This window comes from Gymnoscopelus braueri (assembly GCF_963280865.1).
Source record: "Gymnoscopelus braueri genome assembly, chromosome: 11".
NCBI classification, from domain to species: domain Eukaryota; kingdom Metazoa; phylum Chordata; class Actinopteri; order Myctophiformes; family Myctophidae; genus Gymnoscopelus; species Gymnoscopelus braueri.
In genome coordinates, this window is record NC_137613.1 from 7,901,974 (window position 1) to 7,927,505 (window position 25,532).

At 42.1% G+C, this 25,532-nt stretch overlaps 1 protein-coding gene across 1 annotated transcript in view; it reads left to right on the plus strand.

Moving 5' to 3' along the window:
• The first annotated feature begins 351 nt into the window (after positions 1–351).
• LOC308094710 (uncharacterized protein) overlaps positions 352–25,532 on the plus strand; it is a 27,574-nt gene continuing 2,393 nt past the window's right edge. The window contains exons 1-8 of the mRNA XM_080441518.1: positions 352–407; positions 3,809–3,884; positions 4,389–4,646; positions 6,510–6,604; positions 7,603–7,651; positions 8,933–9,002; positions 21,557–21,687; positions 25,422–25,532. The exon at positions 25,422–25,532 is cut by the window's right edge and continues 57 nt beyond it. Of these exons, the coding sequence (XP_080297644.1) occupies positions 3,818–3,884; positions 4,389–4,646; positions 6,510–6,604; positions 7,603–7,651; positions 8,933–9,002; positions 21,557–21,687; positions 25,422–25,532 (781 nt within the window). The 5' untranslated portion in view covers positions 352–407; positions 3,809–3,817. The remainder of the gene's footprint in view (positions 408–3,808; positions 3,885–4,388; positions 4,647–6,509; positions 6,605–7,602; positions 7,652–8,932; positions 9,003–21,556; positions 21,688–25,421) is intronic.

The window sequence follows — 25,532 nt, forward strand, 5'->3', positions numbered from 1 at the left end:
GGGGACGTTTTATGCCTTGGTCTTGTCCTTGGCTTGTAATTTGGCCTGCCAGCTTAATGATTATGTTCAGAAATTAGTTTCACAAGATCCCGATTTTTCACGAAGAGGCTGTCATCTTTTTCCCCATCACAGTTCTACATCAACAACAACGCAACATATTCACAGTCCTACTGTATATTAACAACTCAACAAGACATATAGAAACAACACAACATTATCACAGTCCAACTGTATATCAACAACACAACATAGTCACAGTCCTATACACCACGTGGTGGCAACACTTCCTGTAAACTATATAGGAGGAGTGATACATTTCTGATAAACATCCTGTCAGACCGATGAAAAGAAAGTCTCTATTGAGCTGCTGTCATCATTTCACTCTACAACCTACAACTTCTTCTGAGGTAATGAAATAACAAATTAAATTACTTACAAGGTTATTTTTTAAATGCATTTTTAGCAGTTTGGTAGGATACAGTTTTGCCATGGCCCATCATGTACTGCTTGTCCAATTTAAATGTGTAAATTATACAATTTTCAAAACCTTTAACAAAGTGATTATTTTTCTTCAATCACAGTACTTTTATATTAGGTGTACTGAACATGAATAGTGCTTGGGTGTCTGAGTGGTAAAATAGCCATGCAGGGAGGGCAATCTTTTGTTCTGTGTTTTTGGTTGAGGGAGTTGATCAAACATCTGCATGCTGCTTTGCACCCATTACTGAATTACTGAATTACAGCTATTATGTTATTACAATATGGATGACTCTCATCATACAGTACATGTTGTGATGAGGGTCTCACAATCCTGAAATATAAACATTAGGGATGTGAATGACTCAGTATTTTGCTGAGGTATGTGGGAGGCATTTATCGATGAAGGAAATATTGAAAGGAGATGTGTGTGTGTGTGTGTGTGTGTGTGTGTGTGTGTGTGTGTGTGTGTGTGTGTGTGTGTGTGTGTGTGTGTGTGTGTGTGTGTGTGTGTGTGTGTGTGTGTGTGTGTGTGTGTGTGTGTGTGTGTGTGTGTGTGTGTGGGGTCCCCAGTTGATTAGCATAATGTGCATCATTGTTTTCTCACTCAACAGTAAACACACCAACATACAGGATATCTGCACATTTCTTTTTTAAGAAGACCTTTTTAATACCAAATTGTCAAAAATGACATAAGAAACGGGCAAACATTGTGAAAATAGCCGACCTAGACATGGGTGTGTGTGTGTGTGTGTGTGTGTGTGTGTGTGTGTGTGTGTGTGTGTGTGTGTGTGTGTGTGTGTGTGTGTGTGTGTGTGTGTGTGTGTGTGTGTGTGTGTGTGTGTGTGTGTGTGTGTGTGTGTGTGTGTGTGTGTGTGTGTGTGTGTGTGAGAGTGTGTGTGAGAGAGTCATTCTCATTCTCTGTGACCACAACAGGAAAGCATCTCTCTACTGCGGGGGTGTTTTCTCACGCTTGTTTTCACATGCTAGTATGAATGTGCAGTGGAAAAACAACGACAACAACCAAACTTTGATCCATTAACCTAACTTCAGTTCAGTTTATTTTCAACACTTTGGACAACAAAATACGTGTCAGTGTAATGTACATTAGTGCATTTAAAACAAGGCACAATCTCAAAAAGTCCAAGGCACAAGTTGTCCAGTCCATTTGACATAATAAGGTGTCCAAGATGCCGAAAAAATAAGGGGACAGGGAGAAGCATAATGCTTATCGAGCCCTACCCCTGGCTCAGTTTGCATAAATAAATTAAATTGTCACAGTGTTTACAGCACACTTCAACAATACATAATTAACATGGTGTGTTTGCACACTTACATACAGCGTACCCTCCCACACGTGTCTCTCTCTCTCTCTCTCTCTCTCTCTCTCTCTCTCTCTCTCTCTCTCTCTCTCTCTCTCTCTCTCTCTCTCTCTCTTCTCCTCTCTTCTCTCTTCTCTTTTCTCTCTCACTCAAACACACACTCACAACTCTCTCTCTCTCTCTCATGTGAGAGTCAAGATGGCAAAGAGCTATACGGAGCACGAGTGCACACTGTGGAACTTCAACTGAATTTACCAAAAAAGTAAAGTAAAACATAAAATGAGGGACATGACATAAATGTTTTGTTTGTATCAGTAGTCAGGGAATATTATCAGACAAATTTCCAATCTGTGAATAAATTCCTTAGGGAGGTTCCTCCCACCGCACTCTTATTTTACCTCTGGGGCAGAATCTGCCAATGCTTTGTCAATGTAAATGTGTGGATTCACGCAAGAGCGGATCTTTATCCGCTCTACACGACTTGTCCATTTGAAGCATATAACTGCTGGAGGCAGGAGCTGATTTCCCCCTCTGTCCAACCGGGTGAGTCGAAGGCGGACCGTCTCAACACTCAGGAAGCACCGTGGTGCTCAAGGCAGAAGGCGGTGCGGGCTACGGGGAGGGTCCTGAAAGTGAGTGACAGGTGAGTCACTCCCGTTTTCTAGAATCCGCTGGCTGCAAAAAACTGTGGCTGCGCACAACCTGTGTTTAACGCTAGCCGACCATGTTTTGGTGGGAGCGTGCCCTTACCAAGAAATGTCTTCACCAATGTGTTTGTGAAGGTGTCTAGTAACACATCTCACAAAGATTGAAATTCTGTTTCCCTAGGGTAATCTGTGACAGCTGCTGAAAGTTGGTGTACCCTTAACCTTATGCGGGAAAGAATTACAAAATGTAATCCTGCTTTAGGGCGCGCTCCCACCAAAACATGGTCGGCTAGCGTTAAACACAAGTTGTGCTCAGCCACAGTTTTTTGCAGCCAGCGGATTCCAAAAAACGGGAGTGACCCTGACTACGGTGCAAAATGAATGACAAAAAAAGAGCTCAAATATATGGACAAATGAAACCTAACCTCCATCCTTGCGTCCTCCACTCACGCCTTAGCCCAGCGTCAAAGCGAGGAGGCGAGGATTACATGTGAGGATGGAGCAATCAATCAGGTTCGACTCAATAGCCAAATTCCAAAACCAACATTTATTTCTACTCACCTCCTCCGTTCTACAGATGTCATGTTGTATTGGCCACTCTACTTCCTCCTATAGGCTATACTTAGGAACAGAGCATACGAAGTATGAACCTAATAGTCTGTAGGACTGAAACTTGCAAAGAGTGAGTGGCGACTTTGGACATCACTTTCAAACATTCTGTTGTTAAATAATGCCATCTCACTTTATGAGACAACTGCGCTACAGAAACAGTTAATTATTTCAACATGTTGTGTGTGTGCATAACACACAGCATAACTATAAGAATGCGAGCACAATAACACAATAACAACAATAACAGCAACTTGCCGGGTTGCACGCCTCCAAAGTGCTCACCAAAAGCACAACAATGTCAGCAGTCATTGAATGTCCTTCATGTAGGCTACAGTCTCCTCATAGAGCTTTTCAATCTAGGGGTAATGTTTTATGGGGTCATTTATTTCTTTGTGATTATCACCTTGGTTCACATGCACGTTTCAATACAACATCACAATCCTGTCTATGCAGTGAACTAATGGACGGCTGAATGTTTTGCGTCACACAGATTACATTGTTTTCATGTAATGTTTCATAATGCTGTGTATCACTCTCTCACGTGAAAGTGTGTCTGTGACCCTTTGCAGGTTAAAAGACAGCAGGGCTGTGGGTGTGCGTGTGTGTGCGTGTGTGCGTGACAGAGAGAGAGAGATAGTAACCTATTACCTTGGTTGTGCTCTGCACCTGCTGTTTCTTACATCTTTTCACATCCGAAGAGAATGATGCTGATAAGTCAGTGTTTCCTTCTGTGTTCTCTGTTTGTACCAGGGATCAACCATGGCAACTACACAACAAGTCAACATCGAACAACAGGCAGTGTCAGCAGCACCCAAGAGAAATGAAGGTAGATCAAGAGAAGATAAACGTGTGTGTGTGTGTGTGTGTGTGTGTGTGTGTGTGTGTGTGTGTGTGTGTGTGTGTGTGTGTGTGTGTGTGTGTGTGTGTGTGTGTGTGTGTGTGTGTGTGTGTGTGTGTGTGTGTGTGTGTGTTCCAATTCCTATGGTTAGGAACCAACAACTAGTAGACTATAGCTACTTACATATTAAAAAACTAAACAAAACCTTAGCAGTTGCTAATATTCCAGTTACTGAGGGATGCAATGTTTCCCATTTTACAATTTGTAAGGTCTGTGTAAATGCCTGGTGGCTCGAAACGTTACCAAATACATTCTGCAAACGGGTGTATTATGCTGGTGTTTATATTAAATTTATTTTCAGTGCATGTTGAACTTTTGATCCAGCACCCAGCCTAGAAGGTCCAGTAGGCTATATGCCTACTTTATCTTTTTCTAATTTTGATAATATTTCGCCCATAGTCTCACCCGCAACTCATCTGTCATTCCTCTTAGCTTCAACAAGTCACTTTGTCGACCAACACCGGGTTGACCTGATTAAGAGAGTGAAGATGGTCGACTCCATCCTGGATCTGCTCCTTGCTGAGGGTGTCATCACCCATGAGGGCCTCAGTAATGTGAGGTCTAAGACCACCTCAATGGAGAAGATGAGGGAAATCTATGAGCTCCTGCATGCCAGTGGGACAAAAGCCAAAGAAATATTCTACAAAGGTCTTGAGGAAAATGAGCAGTTTCTTCTCCAAGATCTGAAGCGTAAGTAATTGTCAGTTAAATTCATTTTAGGCCAAACATTGTATTATAGTAAGAGAATGTACTTTTCAGGCCATGATTATTATCATTTATCATGCTCATTTATCCTCTTTCTATTTCCAAGAGCTCCACTATTTCTAATTCTAAAATACAAATTGTAATTTGTATTTTAACCAGGATTTTCATTATCTGGCATTATCATGACAGGGTTGTATTTAAGTTTATACATGTAGGCAATCACTTGCATTTGTGTAATGCACCTGATCAAGCACAGTGTTGAAATGAATTTTGCAATAATTAAGCCATAAAGCAGTGAAACTAAATGAAAATTCAGGCTGAGTGTCAGGCTAGTAAAGTAAGTCAATAGCATGTACTGCGTGGTCACTTTCTATAATATATGGAATGTTTCACTCTTAAGATTTGTGGAAACGTTCTTGCCTTGACCAACACCTCCCTCTCTGGAGTCTGGATGACTGCTTGCCAACATACTTTTATGTAGCATTTGTTTCAATGTAATACATTTTTTTCTTTCTTTACAAATGATATAAGTGAAAAGGTTGAATCTTTGAACTATTTTTGAATACCGTACATAGTATTTAGTATGTCCCCTTTTGCTGTGCGAGCTGCACTCAGCTGGCATGAACTCCACAGGTTTGTACAAAACCTGATGACTCATCCCAGCATGATTTGACACATTTGTTAGTATTGTTGTAGACACAAGAATGCTACAATAATTATATAATAATAATCGTTTTCAGAGTATGATTGTGTTTAGTGACTGCAATGAAAACAATTGGAATGGGAATCAACAGTAAAGGACCGTTCACACCAAGCACTAACTTGTGGATGGCAGAGTCTGCATCGCAACTAACAAAGACAATGGTGTACGATATACAATCGATATAGTTATTATAGTGCTTGGTGTGAATGGCCATTACGATGGCCCTATCAGGCCTAAGCCTAAATTAAATCACCATTTAGAGTCAACCAACTTAAAGATGGAGTGCCATGATATTTTTCAACCCTAAAACCTGATCATAAGGTATTATTATTATGTAAGGATTTTTTTCAACAAAAAAAAAGTGTACAGTAAGTGTTAAAATGTTGTTTTTATGTAGACACACCCACCAGTGCATTAAGTATACCTGGTTCTCACCTTAGCATCTCCTCCACCACCTTAGCACCACCCACCTGTCCTAGTCCCTCCTCCTCCTCATGCACACACCTGTTGTGTTATGATAATGAGGGGGAGGGTGTGGGCTTTGTGATGTCACTAAAGTGCTGTTTCTCTATTGGCACGATTGACCCTCAAGGTTTCAGCCTCCAGGAAGAAACTCCAAATAGTCAGAGAAGACATAAAACACCATAAAAACACCACCGGGGGGCTTAATGAAGTTCTATCAACCTCATAGACACATGAAAAACAGAAAAAGTGCAAAAACATGGCACCACCTCTTTAAAAAAAAAAAAAAAAAAAAATCATCTTTATTTCTGTGGAGCGTTTGGAGAAACAGTAATCATGCATTATGTCCCTGAGTAGCAGAGAGGAGGCTGGTCCAGAGGAAGACTCAGCGTGTACAATGTACATCCCATCATGACACGCATGCACTCACGCACGCACGCACGCACGCACGCACGCACGCACGCACGCACGCACGCACGCACGCACGCACGCACGCACGCACGCACGCACACACACACACACACACACACACACACACACACACACACACACACACACACACACACACACACACACACACACACACACACACACACACGATCGAACCATGTATCATCATATTATGCACACTAGTTTAGTAATAGCTTTTATGGTTTCATTGTTTTGCTCCCTTCACTTTCCAGAGCCCCCACCCACAGTCCAACCCCCCCACCATGGCCCACAAGACAGCCCAGATCCTTCCATGACTGTCCCTCTTATGATGAGTGCCGGTCCTGATGTAAGTTTCTTTTCTTTTCACCTTAATTATAGTAAGTATTCCCATTCAGATACAATCTTTTTTTTACTGGCCAGGACAGCAGCATACACATTTAACATAAAATAAATATAGAACAGCAATATAAATAGTCCTTGATTCTCTTTTTAAAGTTATCCATGCTGATTGACTCTGTAGCTCACACCAAGATGAGGATGCAAACACATTAAAAGCAGTTTCACCAAAGACTGTACCAAAGACTGTACGGTTAGTGGAATAACGTACAGAAAATGAATAATGCATGGAAATGAATCATGTCATTTTTGTTCCATGAACCCGTACACAAAACGTGTTATGTGGACCAGGTTTAAGTGAACAATGTGTCCTAAGTCTGGCCTGTGTTCTGCCTGTCAGTCCACTGAGCGTCATAGGAAACACCCTCTGCTGGCCATCCAGGACCTATCCCAGGTCAGAATATAATCCTTGAAAACTGCACTGGTCAAACCTTTAAATGCCATCCTCAAGGAATATAGAAACGGAAAGAATGGTTCAAAAGTAAAATGCAGTCACCTCAACCTGCAATGTGCATGATGATGATGATGATGATGATTTATCTGCTTCCTCAGAGGATATCTCGTGGGAAGGGGTATTCTGTTGTATTCTATTTAGATGTATGTATGCTGTTTACTTGTCCACAACGGCTAAGTATGTTATTTGGAAAGTATGTTATTTATAAATATTCTACAGTAGGTTTGATGGTTAGCCTACCTGCTATCCTAGATACTTACTTTCTATCACTTAGCTGGCACTTTGTAAGTCTACCTGCTATTCTATACTTAGTTTCTTGTACTTACAGTAGCTGGCACTTTGTAAGTCGCTCCAAGAAGAGCTTTTGATCTGCTGAATGCCAAGATTTTAACTGTATATTTTTCTACTGTATTTTAACTGTCTGTAGGTTATTGTGTTTTTATGTCTTTATTAAGACCATTGTATGGGGACTCAACAGAACTCTCTCTCCACAGGACCCTGAGTTGGGGGTGGAGAAGGAGCTGCCGGTAGGACCTCATGAAGGTAGGGCCTTATGGAATTCAAATGAGCAGTATTAAATGAAGGGCATCCCTCCCAGGTTTACCAGCAAACCCCAAATCCCCCTTCCCAAAATGTTGAAAGCCAACTATAAATCTAAAAGCTTAGCTAAACCTATGGCTCAAAGTTGAATTTGTTTTAGCACTGTGTTCTGTTCTCCTCTCTTACAATGTAATGTGATGTTTATCCATTAGGAACTGCCCGTCTGTTTAGTTCCTGCCGTACAGTAGAGTTATTGTTGCCTCCTTAAGTGTTTTTTTTTAACTTAATTAATTTACTTACATTTTCACATTTTGATATTGTTAATATTATTTACCATTCATTTTTATTACTTTTTTTTAGCTTACAGATAATTGTCAGCAGCAGGGGTGTAATGGTGGAACGTTATTTTAATAACTATGTAGTGTATAGATAGTAGGAAACATGTTTGTATGGGAAATGATTAGTTTTTAGCTTTAGTCTTTGTTCTAATTTAGTCTTTGTAAATCTTCTCATGGAATGCCTTGAATTGCGCTCAAACTAAGCGTTTTGTTTTGAACAAGTATCTTTCTCTTCTTCGATGGTGGCTGAGGCAGTGTTGCGTGCAGATAGGATACTGCGGCACCGGCTACTGAAGCCAAAATGCTGTGTTGCTTACCGTGTATGCGAGGAGTGAGGATGCATTTGCACACTCACTTGTAAACCTGTTATGCAAAGTAGACGTTTAGGTACTTTAAACATACCTTAGACATGCCATTGCCACAGATTAAATAAAAAACTGAAATCTGTCAGCACTCAGCAGCACATAAACGTATAATGATTATGTATAACGATCACTACAGAGGCATGCCTCACACCAATATAGAGAACCCTTAAACAGGGATTGTATACCCTGAAACATACATTAGTTACTTACAACCCACAAACAGAAGTTACATAACAGACCACAGATAATCTCAGTTCAGAGGGGACTACAACAATCTAAAGTCCCTTCAGCTACCCTCAAAACCAAGTCCGTATTTTCTTCTTCCCACAGTTACATACTGTAACATCAGTTTCACAGTTCATCATTCAGTTTAATTTATTATCTCTATCTCACTCACACACACACACACACACACACACACACACACACACACACACACACACACACACACACACACACACACACACACACACACACACACACACACACACACACACACACACACACACACACACACACACACACACACACACACACACACACACACACACACACACACACCTCATGTGTTGTATCTACAGGAGGTGGAATTTCCCCGGCCCCAGAAGACGAGCCACCAGAAGAACCAAGCTGGCTCACTATGTTGGAACGGTACAGTTGTTGTAATGATGTGGACAGTTATGCCAGAGTTATTGGTACTACTCCATTGGTTACTTATCAAAGATGAATTACAGCAGCCAACCTCTTTATGTGTCTAAAGAGCCAATCACATTGTGTAACCTGAATATGTTTTTGAATAATTGTAAGGTAGATTTCTAGTTTGACTGGTTCACAGGGTATTCAACATCACCATGGTACTGTTCTACTGTACATTGGTAAGAATGTATAGACAAAGTGGCGTTCCGTTTAAGTCTTTTATTGTTCCGTTGCACACGTGAGCATTTTGGGAGGTGGCAAGGAGGTGGTGAGGCTTCACGGTTATGGTTTTAACTATAAAAGACAGAAACACAATTAAATACAGTCCAACATTAATGACATCACATTTACAACAGACAACAATTAGGTACCTAAGACAATAATGACTAGCACTCTAGGGGGATGGGTAGGCCTACCACTTAAACATTAGAGTACTAACAAATTAATATGGGACAATACAACGACATTCAATATTTCCTAAGGTTAGTGATAACTGCATTTCCTTGGATGGTAAAGTGACTATGTGCATTGTGCATTACACACACTCCATATTTCAAGGCAAACAGGTGATCTGTAACATTCATTACATTTATCAAACCAATTAAATACAACATATGAGAACCATGAATTTCTACAATAATGTTCATACTGTCTTGTCTTGTAAAATATGTACAATTAATTAGGACGAAGACGTGCTGTTACCTAGGTGTTTTTATTAACCAGACTCCTGCATGTAACATTTACACAGGACGGCTGACTTCCACTCACTGGCCCTCATTTATCAATGGAGCGTAAAAAACAGCGTCTTTTTTGCCTTAAGTCTGGCCGTAGGGCAACGTCAAAGTCACATTTATGAAACGATCCTATACAGCCAGAATACGACTAAACAAAATCATGAAAAGCCAATAAGAAAGAGTTTCCCCCGCTCGCCTCGCCACACATGCTCACTCTCACTCTCACTCTCTCTCTCTCTCTCTCTCTCTCTCTCTCTCTCTCACTCTCACTCTCACTCTCTCACTCTCTCTCACTCACACACACACACACAAATGTAGCGCCCCTGTAAACAGGGGCAAAGATGAATGAATGAATAGTGAATTCACACGACACGGTGCATTCTCTCCAAACACCAAAGTGTATCTGACTATATATAAAGCCTCAATAGTGCAATAAACACATTCACATACAAATCAGCATATTCATACCAGTGCATTCTTTCAGAATGACTATACAATGTAGCATCACAGTATACAACTACTATTGCAATAAACATGTGACCCTTTGACCATGAATTACTTCAACATGACATTCAGTCTAATAACTGTAGCATGATATCATAGTGTCTCACACTGACATCAAAATAAATGCACAATCTCACATTAATGGAAAAGGCACCTGGTATGCTTCAGCATATAAATGTTACCATTACTGGGCCAGTACAAGTGCATCAAAAGTGCTTAACTGCAGTGATTACTCAATGCACCTGTAACCATGTACATTCACATTTGTTCAGTTTTTAACTAAATTATAAATGCATTTCTTGACATCACTCTTTTTAACTCTTTTAACCTTAAGTTACTCTTTATGTATCCAAACACTCATTAATTGTCCGTTTTTAACTGCATGACAAATTAATCATTAATCACATCATGTCTTTAACCTTTACCAAATAAGGTGCTGTTACACAAACTAATCATGACTCAAAAGATCATCAAACACAATAATACACGACGCGCAGCAATGTGAACTAGTGTGGCTGCAGAATGGCGTCTTCACCATGTGGCTCAAACAATCCACTAGTTATCATTGGTCTTAAATACACTCTTAAAGTAAATATAAAACGGTATCACATGTTCACATCATGAAGCATCTCTCACAATTATATTTGTTCACACTTTCAGCTGTCTGACGACAGTTTTACCTGTAAACAGGGGCAAAGATGAATGAATGAATAGTGAATTCACACGACACGGTGCATTCTCTCCAAACACCAAAGTGTATCTGAGGAGAAAATAGCGCCGTCGCCCTCTACAGGAAGCACTGTGACAGACCAACATAATCGCTCACCAATTCCCCACACACAGAATGATGGATCAAGATTATGCTGTACAGTACTATAATCACATTCAACTCTGCAAAACGAACCCACAATGTTGCTTCAAATAAAAGAAATCACTCAAAATAGCTGGACCAAAATAAAGACAATAAAATAAAATACTTTTGACCAAGATTAGCTTATAAGACCGTTTTTTTCATAAATCAATAAATCAAATAATTTCAATCTATTACACACTCCCCATCAAAACAGATGTCGTTCCCGACATCAGACCAACAATATTGGTACCATCACAATTGTTTCTCTTTACCAATACAGTTTCTCACCAAGCAGTTTCTTCTTTTTTTGTCTTTCTTAAACTGCAAACAACACAACAATAACAGCACTCGGCTTATTCCAAAGTCCATGAGCGTATGAAAGGCACTCGGTTGTTTCAACAACAGTTCACGAGTATATGGAGCGTGTGCGTATGAGAGCATTCGGCTTGTTTCAAAGTCCACGAATGTAGGGAGTGTATGTATGTTGTGTGTAGCACCCGGCTTGACGCAAAGTCCAAGAGTGTATGAGTGTATGTAAGTGTAGCACTCGACTCATCACAAAGTCTAGGAGTTTAGTGTGTGTTAGTTTGGTTGTATGTGGCACTCAGCTTCTCGCAAAGTTCAGGAGTGTAGTGTATGTGTGTGTGGGTGTGTGGGTGGCATAGGGGCAAAGGGTAGTGGGGCAAGGGCATTGGGGCAAGGGGAATTTGTGGGCTCTTCCTTCAGTACCCGGGAATGGCAGGCTGGTAGTTGAAGGGCTGTTCTGTAGTCATCCACGCACCTGTTCCTTGCATCGGTCCGTAGGGCAGTGGCACTGGAGGGTACCAGTACATGATGTTGCTTGGTGATCCAGCACTATAACAGGCTGGGTGGCCAAGCTGGTCGTATGTGAAGACTCTCGGAGCTCGCCTCTCTCTTACTGGTCGCTGATAGTGCTGTGCTACTTCACTGTTGTTACTTGGAACAGGTGACGGTGGTGCCGACATTCTTTCTTCCATGACAAGCTCCTCTTGAACTTGCAATTCCTCTTGATCCGGTCTTATGTCCTGAGCCTCTTGCTGCTGGGGCATGTTTTGCTGCTGATGTACAGCATCATTAACATCCTCTCTGTCTGTGTTCACAGGTTGTATCACAGGCAAAGGCTGATCCACGGGCATGTAGTAGTATCCATAGTCATCTTCATCACTGTCATCATCATCATCTTGATTTGTTACTCCTGTGTCTTCACTGTTTTGAGCTGTGACTTTCCTCTTCACTTTGGCAGGTTGTAACTGGATCTCTAGGGGCAAGTTATCACATGGCAACAGAAGATTACGGTGCAGAATCCTAGGTCCTCTTCCTTTCCCTTGCTCAGGCGTAACTTCATATATTGGCATATCTTTTCCCACCTGACGGATGACTTTGTGGATATTGTCTTCCCAGTGGTTTCGCAGCTTCGCAGTTCCTCCTCTGGGGGTCATATTCCTAACGAGGACTCTGTCACCCTCGCACAACACAGAACTTCTCACTTTGTTGTCATAGTTCCGCTTGTTCCCATCTGCACTTTTCTTTGCATTTTCTGCCGTTATGTCATATGCCTCTTGCATCTGTGCTTTCCATTTTCTCATACTGTATATTCTTTGTGGTCAGCAGTCCCTGTCTCAGGAGTCAAGCCAAACAGCAAGTCAACAGGTAATCTTGGGGATCTCCCAAATAGGAGATAGAAGGGAGAGAAGCCTGTAACTTCACTTCGTGTGCTGTTGTATGCAAACATGAGTTTGTTCAGTGACTCTTTCCAGTTGGACTTCTGTCTCTCAGTGAGGGTTTTCAGCATTTGCAAGAGTGTTCTGTTCATCCGCTCAACTTGCCCGTTACCCTCAGGGTGATACGGTGTTGTTCTCGAGCCCATCACTCCACAGTTCTTCTGCAGTTGTGCAAACAACTGGTTTTCAAACTCCCCACCCTGGTCATGATGGAGACGCTGACAGAAACCAAACTTCAGGGCATAATCATTGAATATTTTGTCAGCAACACACTTGGCAGATTTCGTTGTTGTGGCGTACGCTTGGGCAAAGCGGGTGTAATGATCGACTATCACTAAGATGTATTCATAGCCACCTTTACACTTGTCTAAATGCAGAAAGTCAATGGATACTAATTCAAATGGCTGTGTTGTGACAATGGAGTTGAGAGGGGCTCTAGTTTCTCTACAGGGCTTTTTCTGTTTAAGACAGGCACCACATTGGAACATGTAGGTCTCTACCTCTCGCTGCATTTGTGGCCAGAAGAAACGGTCTCTTACCAGTGATGTTGTGCGTTCCACACCCTGATGACCCATGTCGTCATGGAGTTGTCTCAGGACTGTTGTCTTGTACTTTTCTGGTAGGACAAGTTGCATTCTGGTGGCAGTCTTTCGGTGCAATATGCCCTCTCTATCCAAACTGAGTTTGTCCCACTCTCTGAGTAGACGTTTGCTCTGTGCACTGAATGATTTAAGCTGCGGTCCCACAGGTCTTTGATCTGACTGTTTGCAGTCTATTACAGGGCCAATATTCAGGTCTTATTTCTGTGCCTGACAGATCTCTGCTCTGGAGAAGGGTGTAGGTGTCCCCTGATCTGTTCCTACACACCCTAGAGCCATCATGCACCATGCTGTTTTAGAGTCAGTTGTTTCTATCGCCTGCACTGTGGCTTGGATTGAGAGGGCGGACATTTCTTCTGTACAGTTCTCCATCATTTCCTCTATGTCACAGGGCATCCTCGACAGGCCATCAGCATCACCATTCTCTCTGCCAGGACGATATTTGATGGTTAGATGAAAGTCTGCTAGTTCAGCAACCCACCTACTCACTGTGGCGTTCAGCTTGGCTGTGGACAACACGTAGGTAAGTGGATTGTTGTCTGTGTACACAATACAAGAGGAAGTCATCAAATAGTCTCTAAAGCGGTCGGTCACGGCCCACTTTAAGGCTATGAACTCTAGTTTCCCAGAGTGAAGATGATAATTCTTCTCCGCTTTGGTCAGTGTGCGAGATGCATTATGCTATGACACACAGCTTTCCCTCCTGCACCTGCACCTAGGCCCTGGTTTGATGCGTCTGTATGCAAGATGAATGACTTGTTGAAGTCTGGGAACCCGAGGATGGGGGGCTCAACCAGACAATCAATCAATCTTTCCAGTATCCGTTGATGCTCACCAGTCCAGGTGATCGGTTTATTTGAAGGTGTCCCTCTGTTCTTCCCTTTTCCTTTCGTTGTCCATTTGTTACTGCTTTTCTGTTTATCTGCTCCAGGTTCCGCTTCAAGCAGGGCATACAGGGGTCCAGCAATACGGGAGAAGTCCCTTATGTACGAGTGATATTAACTGAGGAGGCCCATTACTGCCCTGCACTCACCCACAGTTCTTGGTCTCTTCTCCTTTAAGGCTCTCACAGCAAGCGTATCAGCAGGGTCCATTTTACGTCAGCGGACACAATTTGCCCCAGGTAGCGAACCTCACGCCTGAATACTTCACACTTACTGGGCTTTAGCTTGATGCCGCGTTGCCGGAGTCGCTGTAGTACTGCTCTCACATCTTCCACATGGTTCTGGAACGATCTGCTGAAGACCAGGGTGTCGTCTAAGTATGGAATGCAGATTTCATCTCTCAGCCCTTCCAGACATTCCTCCATGCAACGCTGGAAGGCTGCTGGAGCATTCATTAGACCAAAAGGAATTCGGATCCATTCATAGAGACCCCAGGGAGTCACGAAAGCTGTCACAGGTCTGCTCTCTTTGGCCATGAAGCCCTGATGATATGCTTTCCCTTGATCTAGAAGCGAGAACCAGGAGTTTCCTCCTAGGCCATCCATAATGTCCTGTACTCTAGGAATAGGCTGTCGGTCGGGGAGAGTTTTCCTGTTTACTTCACGGAAGTCAATACACAGTCGTAGACTCCCGTCTTTCTTACGAACACAGACTACTGGCGATGCATATGGTGAATTGGACTTCTGGACCCAGCCCTGTGCGATGAGATCATGTAAGTAGTCTTTCATTTCCCTGTAAAGTGGCTTGGGCACAGACAGATAAGTTCTCGCCACAGGTTCAGTGTCTTTTAGGGAAATTCTGAGTTTCAGTCTTTCAATGCGTCCAATATCATCATCCGTTTTTGAAAATGAGTTGAGACTCCTCTCTCAACATCTGGTGAGCTATCTCTTTCTCAGGCTTGCTAAGGTGGCTGAGACTGACAGGCGGGTCCCATAGATCCGTTGCTTTGTTTTCTTCAACCCTGATGTGACTCATGCTAACTGGAGGAGGGGGGCGGGACCCCTCTAGGATGGAAGCGGGGTACAGGGTCTGAATATTTTGGACAGTCCCAATCACAGTTTTTCCTGCTAACACTATGTCATGGGCTGTGGGGTTCTGCACACTTACAGTAATGGAGGGTCTGTTGTCTTTACTCACTCTGACAAGTGTGTCACAGATTTCGAGCCCCTCTGTCCAGCGTGGGTTGACATCGGGCTCAAAGATCAGTGTGGTATCTTCAGGTGGGGAATGCATCTGAACATAACACTCAACTTTGACAGACATGTGTTTAGGTATACTGATCCGTTCCTTCTTTGTCTTCACAGCATATTCACTTCTCTGTTCAATGCTCACTTGCTGTACAAAGGCTTGGGCTTGCTCTGGTTCAAGGTTGGGGAATACTGCTCTCACTGTATGGCTCAGGCGTTCTCTGTCAGTAGCATTGGACTGTTTCAATTCACTGTCTATAATTAACTCAATGACATTGGACCCAATGATTGGTCGGCCAAGCTTGTTACCCTTCATTACAAGAGTGGGGACATTAACTGAAGTAGAAGGGGCTCCCCCTGAGGCTAAGCTAAACATGATCTCCACCCAACCCACATATGGCATGTTCTCCCCATTTGCTGCTACAATATCTAAAGTGTCTGCCCTGTCCAAAATTTCAGAAATGTCTCTTAGTCTTGCGTAGGGTAGGTGCACTTCTTTCCATAGCTCATCAATGATTGTCACTTGAGAACCTGAGTCCCACAAAGCCTGAACCCCTTGGCCTTGCATGCGACAGTCAATCAGACACTTTTTACCTACTAGTGGAGCTACTTGGGCCTGTTTCTCTCTTCGGGGGGCAGTGTTCACAGTCATACATGAGGGGGGTGAACAATTTACTCGGTGCATGGTCCAATTATTAACTTGACATGGTTTAGAACAGTAGAGGGCCTTTTTACATTTTGCACATTGTTTCATCTCTTCACACTGTTTTCCACAGTGCACACAGTGCTGGGACATTGCTGTGTCACTGGTCACTCCCTGCCCCTTGCGAGTGACCCCTCCTCGTTTAAAGGCTCAACTCCAAACTGTTCCTGTTGTCCTCTTGCTCGACATCCTGCACTGTAGTGTTCACTGCTGCCACAACGAAAGCAATGTATGCAGTAGTCTTCTGTTCCACGCTGTTGACAGCCGAAACACCTCTTCATCCACCCACGGTTTGGTGGTGGAAAGCTGCGTTGTGGGGCGAACCTCTGCTGATATTGAGCGGTTCCTCCTCGCTGTCCTGGACCAGGAGGGCACCAGTATCCCTGCGGCAGGTTCTGTGTCTGCTGACCTTGAAACTGTTGAACTGGTGGACCATCTGGACCTCTCGCTGGCTGGTGCTGTTGAGGGATGTACTGGGGTTGCGATCGGCGCTGTGGGGGGATGTACGGGGGCTGTGACTGATGCTGTTGGGGGTTGTATGGGGGCTGTGACTGGGGGTTGTATGGGGGCTGTGACTGTGGCTGGGAGTTGTACAGGGGCTGGGACTGCAGCTGATGCTGTGGGGGGTTGTACAGGGGCTGGGACTGCAGCTGGTGCTGTGGGGGGTTGTACTGGGGCTGCGACTGGCTCTGTTGGGGGGTGCACTGAGGCTGCTGCATAGACTCTCTTATTTGGGACACTTCAGTTTTAAGATCTTTCAATAATGCCATCTCAGACCTCATCTCTTCGAGCTGAGAAACTACAGTGGGAGGTAATTTAACTGGGTTTTGTTGAGCAGGTGACTTGTCATTTCTTTCAACAGGAGCGTCGCTCGACTGGACTGAATGGATAGTGGCAGGCCGTGGCTGTACTAATAACTTCTTCTTATTCTGCCTCATAGGCACATGCTGTATTCATCCTCTCTAGTAACAGTTCATCAGAGATGTCACTCTGTTCGAGATAGGGCTGGAGATCACGTTTTATGCTGTCATTCTGCAGACCGGTTAACACAGTGTGAAGGAACATGTTCTGCACTAGACCTGGGTCATATTTGAGGCCCGACTCAGCCTCCTGCGAGGCAAACAATATCTTCTGTCTCAGGTACGAATGAGGAAGTTCTGTGGCGTTTCTTTGATGCCCTGCACTTCAGATGTTAGCTGTTTGTAGAGCTCAGTGGCACTTCTCTCTTGATAATGGGAACGGAGTATGCTCCTTAGAGTGGGGAGGGTTAGGTTAGCTTTCCCCTCTAAATAGCTACGAAGTCCCATGCCAGGAATAATTGCTCTAATTACTGCATCTACAATTTCGAGTTCTGGAACCCCTTTGCTTAGACCATGTTCAATTTGGCGGGCCAGGCTTGAAAAGGTCAATCGGTCTTTCTGCCCAGGTTCTCCAATTTGACCAGATATTTTAAAATCCTTGTGCCATGGGGTAGGGGGATAACTCTGGGGTGGGTTCTGTGTTAACATTCTGCTAGGGGCCAGGGTTTTGATTTCTCTGTTCTCTGCCTTATCTTTCTCATCCTGTTTCTGTGTTTCAGCCAACTGAATCTGCAGGGCCTCAATCTCTTTTCGTATTCTTTCCTGTCTGCCCTCCTTTTTCTTCTGTTCCTCTTGTAACTCTTCTTCCTGTGTCTTTTTCTGCATTAGGGTGGCAGCTGCCTGGAGCTCAGTAATTTTGTCTCTAAATATTAGCAAGTCAGCCATTCCATTATCCTCTAGCTTCTCAAGCTCTTCACTCTGTATGTGGTCTGAAATCAACTTAATGAGAGCTCTTCGACTTTTACCAGTCACATGCTCAAGAGCTCCTCCTGCGATGAGTAAAAAGTCACATAGCTCTGCCAGGGTGTCTCTGGGCAGCTCACATAACTCTCTGATTATTTCCACTCGTAGTTGTTCCACTTCTGATGACGCCATCTTGTGCAGTGTGGTTGTGAACCGTGTTAAATGATACCTTTTCACCTTTGGAACATAGTAGCAGCTCTCCTGGTATGTAGCAATACCTCAGATAGTCTGCCCTCTGCTCACTGATGATCAGGATACCACTGTAGCTGGTTCACCACGGTGCTCTCGATGACTAGGTTCATGTTGTTTTTAAAAGAGCTGTGTGACGGCAGGGGACTTCTGTAGCTGGAAGAAGTGGACCCACGCTGCACACATCCCGGACGAGCCCCCAAAATGTAGCGCCACTGTAAACAGGGGCAAAGATGAATGAATGAATAGTGAATTCACACGACACGGTGCATTCTCTCCAAACACCAAAGTGTATCTGACTTTATATAAAGCCTCAATAGTGCAATAAACACATTCACATACAAATCAGCATATTCATACCAGTGCATTCTTTCAGAATGACTATACAATGTAGCATCACAGTATACAACTACTATTGCAATAAACATCTGACCCTTTGACCATGAATTACTTCAACATGACATTCAGTCTAATAACTGTAGCATCATATCATAGTGTCTCACACTGACATCAAAATAAATGCACAATCTCACATTAATGGAAAAGGCACCTGGTATGCTTCAGCATATAAATGTTACCATTACTGGGCCAGTACAAGTGCATCAAAAGTGCTTAACTGCAGTGATTACTCAATGCACCTGTAACCATGTACATTCACATTTGTTCAGTTTTTAACTAAATTATAAATGCATTTCTTGACATCACTCTTTTTAACTCTTTTAACCTTAAGTTACTCTTTATGTATCCAAACACTCATTAATTGTCCATTTTTAACTGCATGACAAATTAATCATTAATCACATCATGTCTTTAACTTACCAAATAAGGTGCTGTTACACAAACTAATCATGACTCAAAAGATCATCAAACACAATAATACACGACGCGCAGCAATGTGAACTAGTGTGGCTGCAGAATGGCGTCTTCACCATGTGGCTCAAACAATCCACTAGTTATCATTGGTCTCAAATACACTCTTAAAGTAAATATAAAACGGTATCACATGTTCACATCATGAAGCATCTCTCACAATTATATTTGTTCACACTTTCAGCCGTCTGACGACAGTTTTACCTGTAAACAGGGGCAAAGATGAATGAATGAATAGTGAATTCACACGACACGGTGCATTCTCTCCAAACACCAAAGTGTATCTGAGGAGAAAATAGCGCCGTCGCCCTCTACAGGAAGCACTGTGACAGACCAACATAATCGCTCACCAATTCCCCAAAACACTCACTAGCCGATCCCAGAATGATGGATCAAGATTATGCTGTACAGTACTATAATCACATTCAACTCTGCAAAACGAACCCACAATGTTGCTTCAAATAAAAGAAGTCACTCAAAATAGCTGGACCAAAATAAAGACAATAAAATAAAATACTTTTGACCAAGATTAGCTTATAAGACCGTTTTTTTTCATAAATCAATAAATCAAACTAAATTACACACACACACGCCCAACTGTGTCTTTCATGTAATCCGTAACGGTACAATCTTTGTCACGAAGGCTTGTAGCCTACATGAATGACATATTATGATACCAATCACATCGCCATGAATGGAATACGTTTGTATATACATTTATTGAACCCATTCTGAGCAGTGCGCTTTCGAGTTACACTAAAATAAAGCAGTCATGTAGGCTATTCCCCATGAGACTCGGGCGGGCTGCAGTGACCCCGTGCCGCCACGCAGGGGCGGACTGGCCATTTGGCATACCGGGCCCGGTGGGCCGCTGGGCCAGTGGGCCGGTGGGCCACCCAAAAAATAAATAAATAAATACAATTTCAGCAGTGGCGCAATTTACACAGGGTTGGGTTGCTTTACAGGCTGCTGCTGCCCCCCCCCCCGTTGACCTACACCGCGTTGATAAATGAGGGCCACGGACTCTGTACCTGATGACACACCCTTCAGTACGTTGCACCAACCAATCACAATCCAGATCACATTAGACACTTATTGGTGGTAGAGTAGAGTTAGCCCTGGTTCAGAGCATTAGTGAGTTCCCTCTAACGCCCTGGAAGACCCTGGGCTCTGCGCTTGTACAAGGAATTCCACTGCCCTGCGAGTGCTCCAACAGTAGTGAAAATAAACAAAACCATTTCGCTACTCATCGAAACAAAGGCTGTTTTGTGTTGTTGAAAGTCTATTCTCGGAGGTGGGAAGCCTCTCAGCACCCCACCTACTCTGTAAAATACACTTTTTGGGCAGAAAATAAAATATGTCCGCGAGACGGAAATTATTTTTATTTACTCCACTGCGCCCTCTACAGATCTGGAGGATATGAACTTACCATTAAACAAATCTGTAGAGGGCACTGTGGAGTAAATAAAAATAATGTACAAGCGCAGAGCCCAGGGTCTTCCAGGGCGTTAGAGGGAACTCACTAACGCTCTGAACCAGGGCTAGAGTAGAGTTAACTGTGTATATCCCAAGTCCAACATCAACACAATATCAATCACAAGGATATTCTGTGATAATAGTACACATGGTCGTAATCTGAAACTCACCTCTTCAGACTCCACCTTAAGCCCGTATGCACTCGCCGTAGCACTTGCCCTGGCCTTGACGACCTTGTAGGCTTATGCAAATGCTAAAATATAATTTAGATAACATGTTATGTAGACAGATGCCAGGTTCATTTGTAGACCTGGCATCCTATGGTGTGTGTGTATGTAGTTTCAATGTGCAGATGTTTTTTATTGCATATATACTGTTTAGACTGATGATAGGTTCTTCGTTTACCTATGATCCTAGATTACTATTTCTGTGTTTACCACCATGGTGCCGTGTTCAATATCTGCTTGATGTTTCATTCATTTGATCAATTTGTCTTATCAGCTGGCTCTATGTATTTGTTTCAAAAACATCCTTACAGTGATTTGTGTTATGACGTTCACCATCAACTGTTTTATTATGCATTATATTTTATTTTCATACATTACTAAATTGACAATGCAATCGATATGGCAGTGCTTAATTCCAGTAATTATTTTAGCATTATGGTATGTGTTTGTGTTCTGACGACTGACAATGTATTACACAAGAATACTTATGGTAGTTATGGATTTTACTAATGTATGGCATTGACTGCCCATACAGTAGTCATGCAGAACCACAATAAGCTCGTCATAAACTATTTTCTTTTTTAGATTATGCTTATTTTGTTCTAAACTGTGTGTGTGCCTCATGCATTTCACTTGTTAATCCACCCATTATCTCCAGTTTCTCTTCCTGTTGGCGGATGAGGTGCTGTGCAGAAACCCTGTTATCTCAACTTACAAAGTGCTTCTTCATGGGATGGGGTCTATGCTTTGGCTTAGTGACGTTTGGTTTGGTGTTGGTGTTATTTACAGGTAAGACCCACCATTCATTTACTTGATGCTATAAAGTATTTCCTCTCTGGATAAGCAGTGATGGAATTTCTTTTTATTTGATGTATTTATTCGCACAATAAAAAAACATTACAAAGGTAACATTATTAAAAACAGAAATAAGTGCAGGTGAGAAAAAGAAACCCATAAAGGGTTTATAAAGGGTTCTCACCTAAACATAATAAACAAGTAGTTAAACATAATAATCAAGTTAAACATAATAATCAAACATAAGACATGACATTATGTTTATCATTACATTAAATAATAATATAAATTTCATGAGTAACAAAGTAATATACCACATTACCTTAATTCTTTCAAATTGTATAATACTAGAAGTTTGGTCTGCTATGCGGCCCTCACCTCTAGAGTTCGACACCTACGTGCCACTGCCGATGTGACAGATATGGCCATATATGGAGATGTGAGTGTCTGTCAGTCCTTGTCCCTTTCATGGCCATATATGGAAATCTCTGTATTTGTCAGTCCTTGTCCCTTTTATTCCCATGTATGGAGATCCCTGATTCCATGAGTATATGCCAAAGTGCCCATATATGGGCATGCTGATATAACTATTCATATAGGGTGGACAATATGGTCAAAATATCATATCACGATTTTTGCAGAACCACGATCCACGATCGTATCACAATTTATTTTGCATGTTGGTTTTTAGGATTATTATTATTTTATTATGATTATTAATTCAATTCAATTCAATTTTATTAACACATTGAGTGCCAAAGACGTAGATCTACGTGCGTCTGAAATCCAACCGTCGAGTTTTTTTTTTTATTCCACAAGGGGGCATTCTAACACAACTTAGGAATGATCCCTCGACTGTGCTAGAAAGAATCGACGGATGTGATGTCATCCCAAAAAACGTCACTTCCATCCACCCCAATGATAGGATTTGGAGAAAAACACTTCTAGCTCTGATTCTTTTGTTTTTGGTGAAAACCAGCCATTTTCAACGGCGATCGCTCTAAAATGGCTGATCGCGGCAAAAACAATGTTGTTCCAGTGGATAGACAGGACCATCCCTCATCCCCCGGACACTTTTTGTTTACATCCGGGTGCAGTCAGAGTTCTTTGAGATACAATGGGGCCTGTCCATTGAGAGCTTTGTAGGTGAGGAGGAGAATTTTAAATTCTATTCTGTATTTAACAGAGCCAGTGCAGAGAGGCCAGTGATATGATCTCTTCCTCTGGTTCCTATCACTATACACGCAGCAGCATTCTGGACTAGCTGCAGACTGTTTAGGGACTTACTTGGGCAGCCTGATAATAAAGAGTTGCAATAGTCCAGCCTAGAAGTAACAAATGTGTGAACAAGTTTTCCTGTGTCATTTTGAGACAGAATGTGCCTAACTTTTGCAATATTACGCAGGTAGTTTTATGTGGGACCATATCTTGGTCAAACGTAACTCACAGATGCTGTACAGTGGCCCTGGAGGGGCCAAGGTAATACCATCTAGGGTAAAATTCTCATCGGCTAATTTGTCTCTAAGGTGCTTTGATCCCAGGCTAGTATTGACTATCTCTGATAGTATTGATTTTACCATTGAAAAAACTCATGAAATCATTGCTGCTGAGAGTTATAGGAATACGCGGATCAGTAGAGTCATGACTTTTTGTCAGCTTGGCTAAAGTGTCAAAAAGGAACCTATTGTTATTGTTTTTGTTTTCCTCTAATAAGGATGAATAATAAGTGGCTCTGGCATTGCAGAGGGCCTTCCTATATATTTTAAGGCTATTCTGCCAGGCTATACAGGATTCTTTCTGTTTGGTTGAACGCCATATCTTTTCAAGTTTACGTGACGTTCGTTTGAGATTTCTAGTCACTGAGTGGAGCTGAAGACCCACTGTCACACTCAACGGGTGTAACAGTGAGTGGGGAAAATCTGTTTGAAACGTGAAGTGGTTTGTGTCCCGTGTGCTTTGGTTTATTTCTACGCTTCCGACCACGAGCAGTCACCCAACCGTCCTGGGTCCTTGGAAGGGAATTGAGCCAACTTCCAAGAGGTACAAACACCTCTGAAACCTTTATCTCATGACCGTTCATAAACACAACCTATCGCTAGAAAGGGAAAATCTCCATACCTCCGTCACAAATCCCCCACAGCCCATCGCAGTCGCAATATCCAGGTATTAATTCAACCATCTGTTCCACTTCCAGCAGTGTTGCTGGCTGTAGTGAAGCCTAGGTTACACACAACTTGAACGAGTCTAAACTCGCCACCAGCAGCCGTGAGCCGAGTCACATTAGTGTTCGGTGGCAGTATGAAATAACATTTAGGGGAGAACGGGGAAAGATGAGCCAGTGGTTAAGTTGAACCACCCCCTTTATCTAGAAAACTAGAAAACTGTGTTGTCATGTGACCTTAAATCTAGTAAACAACCATCATTTACACATGGCTGTGAAGTTGGGAAGAACATGGGGAAAGTAGAAAACATTATTTTACACAAAAAACGTTTTTTTGCCGGTCAAAATAAGATTTCTACACGTCAGGTAATATGACTGTTATATCAAAGCAAATTTACCCAGGTCTAAAAATCTATATCAGGTAACTATATGTTGGTGATTTGCCAATGGATAAAACCATGTGAATAATTTAGCAAAGAAATTGTCCGAAGTATTATTCCAGCCAATGTAGTCTAAAATGGTGTCTGTGGCGTAAAATGAACCAATTATCCTAATATTAATCACAATTCATATTTTGTATTATTTCTTTGCTACTCAAATTATGCTGAATTACCTTTATTTTGGATGAATATATATATATGAAGTTTATATTGTATTAACAATTGCAAATATTAAAAGGTTCTGAATAACAAACTATTTAATTGGCTTTATATTGTTTAAATAACCGTTAAGAAAATAAATAACACTATTTGCAAAAGGGAAATGTGTAATTAAATTATTTTTGATAATTGAATACATTATTTTTTCAAGTTTAAACTTGACATTTTTAAATATCATGTGGGTCAAACTTACCCCTTGACAACTTACTTAAAGGAGAATTTTGGACTAAAGTTTTCTTACCTTTTCTATGACGTTATGATATCTTAGGATGAATGGTACAGTAGAAAAATTTCATAACTCCACCCCTGAGCCGCCACAGCTTAAAAGGTGCGCGGATAGGCCTTAGGTTAGATCACATATTTTAATAGCTTTTTTTTTTATTTTTTTTTTTTTAGATCTGACGTTTATAGTGACAGAACACTGTCCCAAAAATAATAATAAAAAAATTAAAAAACAGAAGTCTCGCTAGACGAGATTGAAATCTCGAGATTTCAATCTCGTCTAACGAGACTTCTGTTTTTTTTTTTTGGTTGCATAGTGCATCACACATACTCTGAACTTGTGTACCCCTGCTGGTAGTGTCAAAGTGTGACACTTTTCTTTGCGGCCAAATCATGGGACAATGAGCGCAAAATGAGGTGTGAATCAGGGAAAAAACTGTCCGTTTTCAGGCCCTTTTCGGAGAAAGTTCAGGGCAGTGTGAAACTCAAGTGTCATGTCTCTAGGTGTATATTATCAAGTATGGCATGGGATTCAGCCAGTCGGAAGCAACGAATGGGACTGTCAGTTTTAGAATATGTTTTAAATGTATAATGAGGCATTGCTTGAGATTAGACTGACAGAATCAATACAATCATTCATGCTACAGTGTATTGGTATTAAATGTTCTACACCTCCCTTTTTACAGTTGGTCCTGCTTTCAATCCTGGCTACCTATCTATCATTCACATCTTCTTCATCCTGTCGGCCGTGACATGTGGTTCTGGCATCATTGCTGGCATCGTGTCCTTTAAACACT